The sequence below is a fragment of the Schistocerca cancellata genome, chromosome 4 (assembly GCF_023864275.1).
Source record: "Schistocerca cancellata isolate TAMUIC-IGC-003103 chromosome 4, iqSchCanc2.1, whole genome shotgun sequence".
In the NCBI taxonomy this organism is placed as follows: Eukaryota; Metazoa; Arthropoda; class Insecta; order Orthoptera; family Acrididae; genus Schistocerca; species Schistocerca cancellata.
In genome coordinates, this window is record NC_064629.1 from 807,330,238 (window position 1) to 807,343,848 (window position 13,611).

The window sequence follows — 13,611 nt, forward strand, 5'->3', positions numbered from 1 at the left end:
GTCATCGACAGTACACAAAAACATGACTCCATATCATATGAGATGATTTATCTTTGTTGTACAAATTCAAATTAAAGATCTTCTATTTCTACAGCTTTTACATTTTCAACAGAAATCAAGCTTACAATTTCACCATGATCTGTGAACAACAACGGTGATGCAAGTAACCTCTTGTGACACATTGTACAATATTTTAACACAAGTTTTGTCGTCATCTTTGCTTATTCTTTTTGTACAGTGTACTCTTATAGTATCCACACACACACACACACACACACACACACATACACACACACACACACTTGTGCTTAATATATTAAAACAATACAAATAAAGTACAAACCGATCAAGCTTACAATTTCACCATGATCTGTGAACAACAATGGTGATGCAAGTAACCTCTTGTGACACATTGTACAATATTTTAACACAAGTTTTGTCGTCATCTTTGCTTATTCTTTTTGTACAGTGTACTCTTATAGTATCCACACACACACACACACACACACACACACACACACACACACACACACACACACACACTTGTGCTTAATATATTAAAACAATACAAATAAAGTACAAACCGACAATGAAAAAATGGCTTGATATTGTATCTTTGCTTTTACTTTTTTTACAGTAAACACTGTGCTCTCCAACATAATTACACAAATACAATAAAGTAACTAATTATAAATATAAACTTGGTGCCTCATAATATCACTTGATGTTATTTATCATAACTGTACATAAATCATGATTGTGAATAAATAGCTTGCGTTTTTATTTTTGATGGAAGTCAGCCCTGTAGTTTCACCATAAGGTGTGATTTACAGGTGTGCTGGAAAACACACACACACACACACACACACACACACACACACTAACCTTTCTGGTAACTTACATTCAATATATTAAAACAATGCAATACAGTAACGCAGTTTACGAAAATTTGGCTCCATTTTAGGCGAAATAATTTATGTTTGTTGTTCACGTTCATAATAAATTGCTTCAGTTCAAAGAGCTTCTAAATTTTTGACAAATTGCATCATACGAAGGCATTCCTGCAATTTCACCACGAGCTGCGACCGATGGCTGTGAAGCAAGAAGGCGCCTTGCTACACGCTGTACGTCATGTGCTGTCACTTTATCTATAACAGGAGAACAGGAAACCATGTATAGAATGCAACAAATAACTTATAACCACTGATTTTAGTAAACTGGCAAAAATATGATGCTCCCATCAAAAAATTTATAACAAAAGCTATTCTGGAAATGGAAATTACCAAGGAAGACTATGTACAGCCATACATCTGTCCTGATATTCATGTTTTTACAGATATACCTGCCTTGACCTTCTAAGTTTAGTCTCACTAACTTCTGAGATTAAGTTTAGTCTCACTAACTTCTGAGATACATCTCACTAATCACGACATAGGTAAGAAAGATGGCAATGGTGATAGTACTTGTAAATGGGATACAGAGTGAGAATCAGCAGCCAGACATCTGATGTAATCTGAAAGAGGCCGTATAACCAGGCTACAAGTGGTGAAATGGACAGTTCAGTGAATGGAAAAGTTAATTTGGAGCTCCAGGTGTGTGAAGGTATCCTACTGTTCCTGAATGGCCCAGACAGATTACTGAGAAGTATGTCCATCTGACTGTTATATGGGCACAGAACTCGCAACAAACTCATCCACATTCCAGTGACAAACAGCAGCTTTATTAGAACTATACATACTGCAGCCAACTGTGTGGACAATACTGTAATTGCCTCTCAAATCATTATACGCATTTACAATATTTCACAGAAATTCTCAAAATACCTGTTGTTTGTAGCAAGGGCACCATCGAGGTAACTAAATGTGTGTAGGGTATTCTTCTGCTGTTGTTACAACATTTTAATCTTTTAAGAAAGGGTCCTAGTAAGTAACTGTCTACGGTACGGGACATAAAATTTATTTCCAAACCTTGAAGCAGAGTGAACAATATATTTTTGAAAGAACTTTAAGTATAACAAGAAGATGTTGGCACTTTAAGTAACACACATAAGTTGTGCTTCAATGCCAGTTGCTTTATAAGCTTGACTATTTCTTTAGACTTCTCTGAAACTGGAGCAGATTTAGCACAAAAAACTGTGAGGAAATATCTATTGATAACAGACCACTGGTCCAAAATTCTTTGGCCTGCTGGGCTTACAGTTAGCCAACGTGATAGCACATGTTATATTCAACTCTCTTCTGGCATAGTTGAACATCCTCCCATCTGGCAGGCCAGCCATGAAAATAGTGAAATATTGCAATAATAAGATTTACAACATCAGATTCAAAATTTTCAATGCCATGCAAGAATGAATTACGAATTTAATGCAAACTGCATGTTCCAATATCAATGAAAGAGTTGCTGCGTACTCTAGGACACTTTCATTCATTAATTTTAATACTGCCTTATTTACATTTGGTCCGTCACAACTGATCATCACGAAATGCCTTGAAGGAGGATCCGCTTTCTCTACTGCAAAAACAAGGTTTTGATGCAAATCTTTTGCCTTAGCATGGCCCATGACATAAGTCTGAAGATGATTTTCAACAACCTCTTCTTTAGTTGCTAACCAGTAGAGTATTGAAATTGGAATTCCTTTTTGCTGGCTTCATTGTGGCCTCCTCATAGGAGAAAGTATATGCTGAATTTCTTGCATTATCTGCAGTTTGCTCCCAAAAAAAGGGTTCTAGAGCCTAAGTAATTAAAGGCATCATCTTTGATGGAGGCAAAGTAAAATCATTCTGCACAGAGTTTCCAAACTTCTCTCTGAAATCCTCTGCAGTATCACTGCAGCTATTGAGTGAATAATTTGTGTAATTCAACATATAATTTTGTTTCAGGAAAATGACAGTTCACTGACGAGAACATCAAAATAAATATGTGCACTGAATGTACATGATCATGCGTGCCTCCTGAAGTAAATAAGTTCTAGGAAAAACATAAGACATGAGCCAGGCATGTTGGCAGGGCTAACAACATAAATTTTGTAACACATGGAACGTGCAAGGTTTCCTGAAAGGGCATTATCACAGCACTCACATTCTAATTTGGAGCTTATTTGTAAGAATGAATATGAAATTAAATTAAACATATCAGACACTTCAATTAGGTACATGCTGTCTTCCAAATTCTCCCAAACAGAACTAGAGCAACAGAGGTCACAAAGTCTTTGTGAGACTGTCCAGTGCATCTGAAATTTTATCTCCCCCCCCCCCCCCCCCCCACCCAACGCAAATTTGTTGGTATTACTTCTAATCACCATTTGACAATTGTTACAAAATGTAATTTTAATACATTATTATTATTATTATTATTATTATTATTATACCCAAACAAGCTTTCATTGCAATGAGAGTAGCCCAAATTTCATCAACTTTACCTAGTTAAAATTTATGATTTGTTTTGTTAACTTACAACCACATCCACATCTACATCTACACAGATACTCTGCAAATCACACTTAAGTGCCTGGCATAGGGTTCATCGAACCATCTTCACAATAATTCTCTATTATTCCACTCTCAAACAGTGCACGGAAAAAATGAGTCTTTCCATGCAAGCTCTAATTTGCCTTATTTTATTAAGATGATTGTTTCTCCCCATGTAGGTCACCATCAACAAAATATTTTCACATTCAGAGGAAAAGGTTGGTGATTGAAATTTTGTGAGAAGATTCCGCTGGCACAAAAAATGCCTTTGTTCTAATGATGTCCACCCCAACTCCTGTATCATGTCAGTGATGCTCTCTCCCCTGTTTCATGATAATACAAAATGTGCTGCTCTTCACTGAATTTTCTTGACATACTCTGTTAGGCCTATTTGGTAAGGATTCCAGACCAGTCAGCAGTACTCAAGAACAGGATGCACAAGCATAGTGTAGACAGTCTCTTTAGTAGCTGAATATTTCCGATCACAAGTGAAATAAGTAACACATTTCTCAGTTGCTAGTCACATGTCCTGCCTCTGATCAATATTTCTTGGTAGGAGTTGCAAGTTATCCTCATTTGAGCTACACCCAACATGTGCAAACTATCCGATCATCATTTCTACCATAAAGAACAAAGAGTAAGTTCCGCAAAAGTTGCTGGCACTGCATAGCACTGTCTCCCCATACGTTTCCTTGCCCCGTGGCCATCAAAGCTCCCTGCAGTCCCCTCAACAGCGGACTTGTTTTATGTGGAGGAACTGGAAAGAAATTAAAATGGTGAGAAGGTTAAAGCCAGTTGTAACATGAAAGATGCCATAGTTAAGCTTCAGTGGGGTTATTAAAATTAAGAAAAAAGGGTACTTTAGGGACAAAATTGAAAAAAGCACCTTTTACAGGTACATTTCAGGGGAAAAAAAGGGACTTTAGGGACCAGTGGGACCTCCACTAAATACCCTGCTTATGGGATAGCTTTCTGGGGTAACACCCCGCTAAGGTAAAAAAAATGCATTGTATAACAGAAAGTAACTATGTGCTATCCATACCATGTCGATAGGTAGCAATAAGCCTTCTGCATGCCATCTTTGCCTCTAGCGGAGGACGTGCCATTTTGACATAAGCAAGTGGCAGTGTGAGGAATGAGATGGAAAGCAGCAGGCAGTGGACCAGAGAGAACTCTGCAGGCACAACATGTTGTGATTCGAGCCACGCGATTTCTCTGTCGGATGACTGGAAATCGGTATTCTAGTTTGAGTTGTGTGACCAAGGTAAAGTTTTCATTCTCTGGAGGACACAAGGCTGCCAAAGCTATTCTTACTGTGGCTGAGGCGCCATGCTTTCTTAGAATTTTGGTGAGGTACCTTACTTCTATTGAGTGAAGTTGGGGCCAGTGTGAAGTTCACAAATGTTCCTTTCTTTTGTCTTTCACAGAGTGTCGCTGTCTGCTTATGTGCCTTATTCGCCTTTACAACTATTGGAACTATAATAATACTGGCTCAATCTTCCTGCTCGCTTAAGCCCTGGTCATGTGTACAATGAGCACGAGTTCTAGAGGCCTGCATGTGTTTTTGTACCAGCTTCTTTTTATACCAGTGTAAATCTGTGATTTTCTGTAATTAAGACATAATTTGTTTTTACCTTCTTATACATTATAGCTTTGTAGACTTTGGTTTAAGTTACCTCATTTATTGGTGTGATTGGCTTTGATGCTTGCTAATTAACTGAAATGGATTTGTGCCAATTTCTTGGTATTTAAGATACAGTCTGCCAATGTAACCAAAGCTGTTCGCCAACCATGTGCATCCATTGTGAGGCAGCTCCTTGTTACCATAATGCCATTGGGCATCAGTTTGAAACTCAATTGCGTTTGGCAGGAGAATCATTTTATCTCCTTGTTGAGATTTGGGTGTATGTTCAGTAATAAGGACCAGACCCTTTTTTTTGCTATTAATACTGGAGAGCTTGGTTTCTGTCCCTTTATTGGTACATGAGTGTGTCATTATGCTCGTGGCCATACTGTGTTCAGTTCCATGGCTAAGGTGTTAAAGGTAGTTATGATATGATTATTTGTTGTGTTCAAAGATCCTTTTTCTTGCCAGGTAATACTAGCAGTAACTAGCGCCATGCACAAAATTGTCTCTATTATCCGGAAGGTGTCTACCCCTGCCTTACACTATGTAACTACCTGGGTGCAGCCGGTTGGATTCTGAGGTCGGAGATTGCGCTTCCTCATCTTTTGGGGAACTGAATGTAAATTTTAAGGTCATTGTTTTAGGAAGTTTTTATTCCTTTGGTCAGCAGTGTTGTGAAACATTCTGTGACACCAAAGAATTGTAAATCAGTAAACAGGCTGTCAAAAAATAAGGCGAATTGCTAAATTATTGTGACACAAATTCTCCTTGTTGTAACTGCCATTTTGAAGCATAGATACTGTATTGAACTTTTGCACTGTTCTTCTGTCACATACGCTTGTAAAAAAAAACTGAGTCCTAATAATTACATGGTATCTCATTATTGGAACTGACACATTGTGATAAGCGATTAATTCTCAAGGAGCTGCAACAAATTTATTTGCCTCTGTGATGTAGATTTTTGAAAGAATTTGTTTCCATAACTGTGATCATTAAGTACAAAGCTCATTGGTTGTCTCTGAACACCGATATTTTCATAACCATATACAACAGTTTGGGTTTCCTATGTTTATAACAGGACAATGTGGGTCAGTGTGACTGTGTATTAATAGTAAGTCTTATTTGAATGCAAAGTAAACACTGCAGCACATGTTCGGGGATATGCACATTTATAAAATTGGATTACTTTTGAGACTTCTCGTTGTTCTTGACATGTATTTTAATTAATTGTTGAAAGCTTACAAGTAAATTTTTATTAAGTGGTTTGATTGATCTTTTAAGCATACATTGTTCAATAAATGTTTTGGTCATGAATCATGTTCAACCCTTACTTGGGCCTGGTCTTTCCCCTCCTAGATAACCCCAAGCAGTAGCTGTGTACCAAGAAATATTCAGAAGCACAACAATAGAAGAAAAAAATGTTCTGCATTACCCTTTAATGTATACTGGTCTAAGGGAAGCAGAAATAAGCAGCCTGAAACTGTAGTCATATTTTGAAATGTTTATCTCCACACAACTGAGTGGTGAATGCTAGAAAGTGATCTGCCTGATATTTGATCCCACCACCTTTCACTTTCCACCCACACACACACACACACACACACACACACACACACACACACACACACACTACCACTACACCAGCACACCAAATGCACATTACAGTCTACTTGCTGCAGTCTCAAGGCACTGGTGCTCTCCCGAGTTATGGCAGCTGTTTGCTAGGAGGCAATGGCATCGTTTTCACAACTATAACCCATCACAATTCAGACAATTTGTATAAAATATTTATAAATGATATACATAAATCTGCCTCATGACTCAGCATCTCTATTAATCAAAATAAGATCAAAATCCCTACAGCAGTTCTTGAGATTAGCCTCCATATACAGTCAGACACAAGCAAGCGACTTTAATTTATATACAGGGTGATTATGATTAAATATTCAGTTTCAAAACGATGCAAGAAAAGAAAAAAGAATTACATCAAATTTGAACGGTATATTATCAAAGAAGGGAGAAACGTTATGGAAACAAAATACAGGGTGATTCAAAAAGAATACCACAACTTTAGGAATTTAAAACTCTGCAACGACAAAAGGCAGAGCTAAGCACTATCTGTCGGCGAATTAAGGGAGCTATAAAGTTTCATTTAGTTGTACATTTGTTCGCTTGAGGCGCTGTTGACTAGGCGTCAGCGTCAGTTGATGCTAAGATGGCGACTGCTCAACAGAAAGCTTTTTGTGTTATTGAGTACGGCGGAAGTGAATCGACGACAGTTGTTCAGCGTGCATTTCGAACGAAGTATGGTGTTAAATCTCCTGATAGGTGGTGTATTAAACGTTGGTATAAACAGTTTACAGAGAATAGGTGTTTGTGCAAAGGGAAAAGTTCTGGACGGCCGAGAACGAGTGATGAAAATGTAGCACGCATCCAGCAAGCATTTGTTCGCAGCCCAGGAAAATCGACTCGCAGAGCTAGCAGAGAGCTGCAAATTCCACAACCAACTGTATGGAGAGTCCTACGAAAAAGGTACCTGATCGTCAACTACCCGAGGCGATGGATCGGCCGCCAGAAGCCCTGATCTTACCCCTGCGATTTTTTCTTATGGGGGTATGTTAAGGATATGGTGTTTTGGCCACCTCTCCCAGCCACCATTGATGATTTGAAACAAGAAATAACAGCAGCTATCCAAACTGTTACGCCTGATATGCTACAGAGAGTGTGGAATGGGTTGGAGTATCGGGTTGATATTGCTCGAGTGTCTGGAGGGGGCCATATTGAACATCTCTGAACTTGTTTTTGAGTGAAAAAAAAACCTTTTTAAATACTCTTTGTAATGATGTATAACAGAAGGTTATATTATGTTTCTTTCATTAAATACACATTTTGAAAGTTGTGGTATTCTTTTTGAATCACCCTGTATTTACTGAAAATTTTACCACTAGATGACGCTGTAAGTGGCAAAATGTGCGAAATAAAAGAAGTGGGAGTACACGGTTGTTCCTCAGTTTGCATCCGAGACACGCACAATGACTGTCTTAATTCAGGATTACATGCTACAGATAAAGCTCTTTTACAAGAATGGTGACTGCACATCACTAGCTTTAGAGACGTTCCAGAAACTCAAGGATATGAGAAAATGCATTGGTCTCAGGTCTGCCAAGGGTCTGGAGAAAATGATTACAAAACACGAAATTACAGTTCTTTTGATGTGCAATGTGGCAGAGGAAGAAAAACACCTGATCCAACATCAGCTGAAGATACTGCCATGACTTTTCAGGAGAGGATGAGTGGTGGTGTGCAAACACGTAGCACATGGGAAATTGCCTGCACATTAGACATGCCTGTGGACATAGGGGATAAAATTCTATGAAACACTGTGCATAGCTATCCATAAAAAATTACCCATGTTCAGGAGTTGCTACATTTTGACCTAGACATATTTTCTATATAATTACTTGCCCACATGGAACTAGATAATGAATGGCCATGGAACATTCTGTGGACAGGCAAAGCCCACTTTTATCTCCAAGGATATGTCAATACACAGAACTGAAGAATACAGGCAATGGAAAATCCACTCGCACCTCAAATGGTACAGTTTCATTTTGCAAAGGTAACTGTGCAATGTAAGTCGACAGCATAGTTTATCATAGGGCCATATTTTTTTGAGGAGATGGGTACTGCACGTCCTGTAACCTGTACTGTCAATGGTAAACACTATGAGAGTCTTCTGCGCACCAATGTCACTTCAACCCTTCAACACTGTGGATTGGATCATTTTTATCTGAGATGGCACACCTCTGCACATTGAACAGCCAGTGAAGCAGCTGCTGCAAAGGCATTCTGGAAATGTTAGAATTATCAGCAGTCATTTCCCTACAGCTAGGCCTCCAGATCACCTGATCTTAATCTGTGTGACTTCTGGCTGTGGGGTTATCTGGAAGATGCTGTGTTCAGTGCTCCAATTAGACACATAGCTGAAGTGAAGGCACACATTATGCAATACATTCTGAACTTAAAAACCAATTTCATTGCTGTTTTATGCACTTACTGGCCTCAGCATTATTAAAAGCCAATGTCATTGTTGTCTTTTATGCCATTTTTGGCCTCACGACAATTAAAAACTGATTTTTCGATCCAATGTGGGACAACCTTACCGTGGTGCATTGGCTTACTAACAGTGCCACAATTGTTGAATGGCAAACTTGTGCGGTCATGCACACTGCACAGTATGAGTGGTTTAATGTGCAACTCTCACAATAGCAGTCGCACTGACATTCATCAGGCATTTGTAGCTAAACCCGTTTACAGTGCCATCTATTGGTAAAATTTTCATTAAACCTTTTTTGTTCCCATAACATTTCACCCTTCTTCGATAATGTTTCTTTCAAATTTGACATCAGTCTGAGCAATGGCTCTTTTTTTTAGAGTGTTTTGGAATTGGAACTTTAATTGTAATCACACTATATGTAGAGAAGAGAAGATATGTGCATGTTCTGAATTTTTTCTACAACTTTTCTTAATGTGTTACAGTACTTAACAAGTACAGTACTTAATATGTTACAGTACTGTCATTACTTTTGCAAGTCCTTTTTTCACTGGGAAGAGACTCTGATACCTGTAGTGATGCAAAGTTTGTTTAATGACTTGCCATTATTACATTTAATTATCCTTTTGGGAAAATTACTTTCAAAAAATGGATACAAACTCATTAAGAAGTATGTTTGAATTAGAGTTAGCATTACATTTATTGTAAACTTCACCCCAATCAACATTTTAAAGCTTTCTTTCAAAATATTCAGTAATTTTGTCATTAATCAGTCTCATTGTTTTCTTTGAGTATTTAGAACTGTAAACGGAGCCAAGTTGTATAATGTGACTAAATGTGCATTGTCATCTGACGATCTGTATACCAATGGAAAGGCATGTCTCTCTTTACTTCTGCATGTTGAGTGAATGCATTATCTGTAAGGCTACTACTATCTTCAGCTACTCAAAATTATAAGTGGACAAAAGCACCTACAGATCACTTTTCCAGTCAGATTCCTTAAGAAATTTACATTAAAATCACCACGAATTAATAATTCCTTCTTTCTGCTGATAGAGAGCACAATAATTCATCTACATTTTTCATGAAAATTTCCCAATTACTCAGTGGAGACCAGCATACTGTAACAATCACAAGTATTACATTTCCCAATAACAACTCTCAAGCATATATCCTGATCTACAGAGAATTTAAATATTCCTGCCTTTTTGAATTTATATCCCTTTTTCATGAATGTGACAACTCCTTATTTACCCAAACAGGCCCATATCATTAATATCGGTACACAGCAGAATGTTTGAACATACATTGTGTTCAAACACTATGATTTACCTTGAAGAACAGTCTATTGGAACATTGTCAATATGGGTTTAGAAAACATCGTTCTTGTGAAACAAAACTAGCTCTTTACTCACATAAAGTGTGGAGTGCTATGGACAAGGGATTTCAAATTGATTCCGAATTTCTAGATTTCCACAAGGCTTTTGAAACTGTACCTCACAAGTGGCTTTAAATAAAAAAATCAAAACGTGTGCTTATGAAATATAAACGTGTGCTTATGAAATATTGTCTCACTTATGTGACTGGATTCATGATTTCCTGTCAGAGAGGTGAGTAAAACAGAAGTGATTTCTGGCATTCCTCAAGGTAGTGTTAAAATCCTCTTCTGTCCCTTATCTATACAAATGATTTAGGAGACAATCTGAGCAGCTGTCTTAGGTTGTTCTCAAATGATGCTGTCGTTTATCGTCTAGTAAAGTCATTGGAAGATCAAAATAAATTACAAAATTATTTACAAACAATATCTGTGTGGTGTAAAAACTGGCAATTGACCTTAAATAGTGAGAAGTGTGAGGTTATCTACACGAGCGTTAAAAGGAATCTGTTAAACTTCAGTTACATGAAAATCAATCAAATTTAAAGGCCCCAAATTCAGCTAAATACCTAGGAATTACAATTACAAATCAACTTAAATTGGAAAGAACACTTATAAAATGTTATTGGTGAACCAAAGACCACGTTTTATTGGCAGAACACTTAGAAGATGCAACATATCTACTAAAGAGACTGCCTACACTACGCTTATCCATCTTCTTTTGGAGTACTGCTGCACTTGTGGGATCCTTACCAGGTAGGATTCAAGGAGTACATAGACAAACATCAAAGAAGAGCAGCACATTTTGTATTATCAAGAAATAGGGGAGAGAGTGCCACAGACATGATGCAGGATTTGGTTTGGACACAATTAAAACAAAGGTGTGTCTTGTTGTGATGGGATCTTCCCATGAGATTTCAATCACCAACTTTCTGCTCTGATGTGAAAATATTTTGTTGACACCGACATACATACAGAGAATAGATCGTCATAATAAAATAAGGGAAAACAGAGCTTGCACAGAAAGGTATGGATGTTCAATTTTTCTGTGCATTGTTCCGGAATGGAATAACAGAGACTTATTTTGAAGCTGGTTCGATGAACCCTCTGCCAGGCATTTAAGTGTGATTTGCAGATTAGCTGTGTACATGTAGATGTAGATACTGGATCTACATGAATATGCAGCTAAATTATACTGCCTTATATTATGGTTTTCTATCCCTGTGGTTATGTGATGTTCAGACAAACAAATGACCTAAATTTCTTTCTAACAACTAGGATCTTGGAAACAAATTAACAAGGTATGAAGTGACTTCAACAGAATAGCCACAACAGTCTAGAAAGAAGTTGATTTCTTTTCTAGCAGCACAATCTGAAACCAGAACCATTTTATGCAAATATCATGGAACTTAGAAAGGACGAAGTTTTGCTTCACCATAGCAACAGGCACTATCGTCAAGTTTGCCATTTTGCAAAACCACAGTCACACTATGCTTGTGGATGCTAAGAATATGAGAGAAGATTTCAAATTAATAAATTTGTTTTTTAATCATGTAATCACAAAAACTTGCGTGTGTCACATCTGCAACATGTGTCTATATGACCATGTTGGTGCTGCATACCTCTAGTTATAGAGGTTGTGGTCAGACAAGTTACCCAACTACCATATGCTATGTCTACTTCATCAGCTCCTCAGTACATAAGCACAGCAATACCTCACATCAAAGATGAAATACCTGTCATCTCATCTCCATTGAAATACGAAGTCCCAGGTCCTAGCTGTGGCCATTCATTCATAAGGTAAAAACACTCACTAAATGATTTGTTATTGCTTCTTTCAGCCTCTGGAACATGCTACCTTGCTCTCTGTGCACAATTCAATACCTTGTTGCTTTTAAGACGAAACTGAAGCACTTCCTTCCATCTCCCTCATAAAGTTACACCAAAAATTAAAGTACACAACCAATTCTTCCTCTGTCAAATTCTAAAGCCAATTCTCCTATCTTCTCTCAGTCACACTTCTTTCTCTTTCTCCAAACCACTTTCTTTTCCCTTACATTCATTAACTGTGTGTTATCAGTTTCCTTTTTCTCTTTTGTTTTTTAAATAATAAATGAGGTTCATGGGATTAACAGTAAAGGTAAAAAAAGGGCTCATGTCAACTTTCACAAAAGGAAACTGTACTATGCACCTGAATGACTGCAGACAAAAGAAATTTTTTTGAGAAGGAAGCAATCACTAATGGGGATTCACACGGTTTATTTCACTATTTTTTCTGTCCACGTATACACCATTTCCTTTAACACAAAACAAGCAGGATTAGTTGTTTGAGTGACTGCTGTGAATATTACTATCAATTTGATTAATCATATGGCAAAAAATGTATTATCATTAATGTCTTTAAAATAATTATTGAGTGAAAATAAGCTTGATAATGTTGATCACCACAACTACGAACAAAATTAAACCACCTCAGTTGCATTATTATACATTTACTGTGTTAAAAGTGGTTTCGTTCATTGAACATCTTCACGTTGCCAAGATGCGCCAAAGTCATGACGCAAATGGTCTGGTTGTCACATGGAATATTAAAGACCAAATCCAAAACATTGATCATAAACATTCTGCCGACTGTATGGTGGAAGTATGGCAAGCAGACACAGTATGCTGCACACAGCAAACTGCATAGAGAGATCTCTATCACGATCCTTTCTTGTTATTAAAAATAAAGTCCAGGCTTGATCATCAGTCAGTCAGAAATAATTCTTCACTTCATATAGCAAATAACAAATTACGCTTAAGTACAAGTTCAGGTGTTACATAAACATAACATGATAATACTATATATGATGTTGGTGTAACTTTGTTCCTCACCCATTTCGTTGATGAAATAATCACGGTCCTTCCATGAACCTAGGGCAATGACTTGTCTTGCCACATCTTCAAATACCATTGGTCTTGATTCTAGATTCATTAAATACAGTGACCTCAACTGGGCCTTTGCCCGCTGAAAAATCAGAAAACTGTATTTACAAAAAGCAATGAACAAAGAATATGCATTTATACAAATTTGTATTCATTAAATTAC

The 13,611-nt window shown here is 37.4% G+C and overlaps 1 protein-coding gene across 1 annotated transcript in view; it reads right to left on the reverse strand.

The window, feature by feature from the left end:
- Positions 1-255: 255 nt before the first annotated feature.
- LOC126184758 (mitochondrial-processing peptidase subunit alpha) overlaps positions 256-13,611 on the reverse strand; it is a 110,404-nt gene continuing 97,048 nt past the window's right edge. The window contains exons 10-11 of the mRNA XM_049927305.1: positions 13,398-13,530; positions 256-1,148 (exon numbers count right to left, since the gene is read on the reverse strand). Coding sequence (XP_049783262.1) covers positions 1,009-1,148; positions 13,398-13,530 — 273 coding nt within the window. The 3' untranslated portion in view covers positions 256-1,008. The remainder of the gene's footprint in view (positions 1,149-13,397; positions 13,531-13,611) is intronic.